Consider the following 2786-nt stretch of genomic DNA (forward strand, 5'->3'; position numbering starts at 1 on the left):
TCAGCTGGTTACCGGCCAAAACAACACGTCCGGGCAGCAGTTAGAAACCGAGAGGACACAGGACTGAGGTGGACAGACGGGACAGACACTACTGACTTCATGAGTCCACACACGTGATGGGTTGTGATGAACTGAGAGGATTCAGCACAACAGCATCGTGTGACTTTACATTTTATAAAGAACTCAAAACAGAGGGGCTGATTCAAGGGTTAGAAAGGACTTGATCCTGCAAATGTGGATCTGGAACTGAAAACTGCAGAAGACGGCTGACGTTTGGTTTTTCTCTGAGAAATCATCTGCAGTCCTGTGAAGAAGCAGTTCAACTTCTGAGATCAGGCTTCATCCACACGAATAGAGTTTAAAACAAAAAGCATCGCCGCTCCAACAAGTGTTTCAGCTCCGTATCTGGAATAAACACATGTCGCCCAAACTCACTTTAATCAACCTGATGATTCAAAAGTAAAACACTTTCATAATGTTGCTGTAAAGCTGCACAGATGAAAACCTGCTCTTCTGTTCAACCTGGTTCACAAGTCAGTCTCCAGCTGTGACTTCAGAATGAAGAAGTTTCAGATGAATGATGAATCTAAACAAAGTGTTACTCACTGTGTCTCAGTGCAGGAAGTTTATCTGGTTTCACTTTGCTATGAAAACATGATCAGTGTCTATGTTCAGTTTGATTTCAGCTGATTAACTGGGACTGGGCTTCCTGGAGCTCCGCCTCTCTTCATGTATGTGTCTTTACTTACATTGTTCTTTTTTTAATGATTGATTGGTTAACACCTAACTTCACTGATGACCCTAAATATCTGGTGTGCTTGAAAATGATTGAAGAGGAAACGTGTGAGGTTAAATCACGGATTTACATGTTCTGAGCTGAATCAAAGATGAACTTGTGTTATTAGTTTGTGTTTAGATTCTCTGGGAGCTTTCTCTTCTTCACATCACATGTCAGAGACGTTTTAATGTTCTGATTCAAACCCTAACTCCGCCCTCCTGGTCAACACGTCTGTATCCACTGAAGGAAGGTACTTTAAGGATTCACCAGGAAGTCTTTGTGTTAGTGAACAATACTTTTGTCACTTAAAGTTGCATTTATCTATATTTTCTCGCTGGGATCATTATGAATTGGTGTAGTTCATTTTCCTGACCTGCAGCTTCAGTGTTGTGGTTCAGTCTCGACCTCGTCAGTGTCGTCACCGGCTTCACTCGACTGGTTCGTTCCTCAGGAGGAAGAGGAGGAGACATCTGAGCTGAGAGGAGGGTGGACGTTAAACTCAAATTAACAAGTGCACAGAAACATGGCTCCAAACTAAAGTGCAGGCGGCTGATCGGCTGCAGGAGCTGACAATAAGTTTATACATGTGTTAGAAGTTGTTACGGCTGGTAACAAAACAAAAAAACAACAAAATCAAAATCAAGTTTAAAAGGTTCAGTGTGTAGAATCTAGTGACATCTAGTGGTGAAGTTACTGTTATTGAATATAAAGTATTAAATATAAAGGACCTTTCTAGATTAAAAAACAATTCGTACAATTGAGGTGAAACACACCAGTGAAAACTTCACTAGGATTATCTTATATTAAATTTCTGCCAATAGAACCTTTTAGCTAAATCTTACACACTGGACCTTTAAAGGAAATCATTTTAATAAGTGTTATTATTTTAAATGTTAAATGTTTACACCCACATGACGACGTTTCTCAAGTGTTTTGGCTGCGTATCAGTTTTAATCATCGTCCACACAGATCATGTGACCACTCATGGACACTGGTCATGCGTGTGAACACTGAACACGCTGCTGGACCTGGGAATCTGAATTCACATCTGTCTCCTCCACATGTAAACATCTGTATCGTGGTCAGATACAGATGTGAACTGAACAGCAGCTGCAGCCGGATCAATAAGACTTGTGATAGATTCTGATGATTTCAGCCTGAACAGTTCACTCGTGTCCCTGAACAATGTGAAAGATGCTGCACAGGTTAGAGACTCGTCACACACAGGCTCCGCCTCTCTGAGGTTCTATTTTCTGAGAAGATTTTCTGAAGTTTCTGAAACGTTATGGTACTAAAAAGTATAATAAACTTTCACATGTACACTTTGTTCTTGTATTCTGTTGCTGTCAGAGAGTGAGAGGCTCATTGTTTACATGTGGGCGCCACCTGTTGGCTGAGTTCAGGACCTACATGGAACAGAGGGCACAAAACTATAACACAATAATAACACATTCTCTATACATGACACTTTTCAGAGCCTTTCAGGTTTACAAGGATCTGTATTCTGTAAACGTGCCGTCTCCTCAGGGAAGCACAGGAAACAGCACTGAGCTCAGATATTAATCAATGAATGTACTAGTATTATATTGTTAAATAATACTTTACAATAATACTGAGTATCTAACAATAAAGAAAAGATACAAGGTGATTCAAGGGAAATATGCTTCACTAGAATAAATAAAGGAATCAACTAAAAATATAGCTGCAGAATTGCTTGAAATATTTAATATATAAATATACATTGAAACCTTTTCCAACTTTTAAGGTTATGACATATTGGAAACGAAGACAAATATACATATATGTAAAAAAATATTATTTTTAATTTTTAATTATCTTTTATCCAAACTAGGATAACAATTTAGGAGGATAGATAGATTGAGTTAGAGTGATATAAGATACAAATAATGGAAATAATGGTTAGAATAATAACAATCATCATCATTATAATAATATTCTGGTCAGATCACAACATCAGCTCAAGCTGAGCAGTACAATACTGCCAACT

The 2786-nt window shown here is 38.5% G+C and overlaps 1 protein-coding gene across 1 annotated transcript in view; it reads left to right on the top strand.

Annotated features, from left to right (window-relative positions):
- chst6 (carbohydrate sulfotransferase 6) overlaps positions 1-201 on the top strand; it is a 1354-nt gene extending 1153 nt beyond the window's left edge. The window contains exon 1 of the mRNA XM_061077339.1: positions 1-201. This exon is cut by the window's left edge and continues 1153 nt beyond it. Coding sequence (XP_060933322.1) covers positions 1-44 — 44 coding nt within the window. The 3' untranslated portion in view covers positions 45-201.
- Positions 202-2786: the final 2585 nt, after the last annotated feature.

Source organism: Limanda limanda, chromosome 8, assembly GCF_963576545.1.
Source record: "Limanda limanda chromosome 8, fLimLim1.1, whole genome shotgun sequence".
Classification (NCBI taxonomy): domain Eukaryota; kingdom Metazoa; phylum Chordata; class Actinopteri; order Pleuronectiformes; family Pleuronectidae; genus Limanda; species Limanda limanda.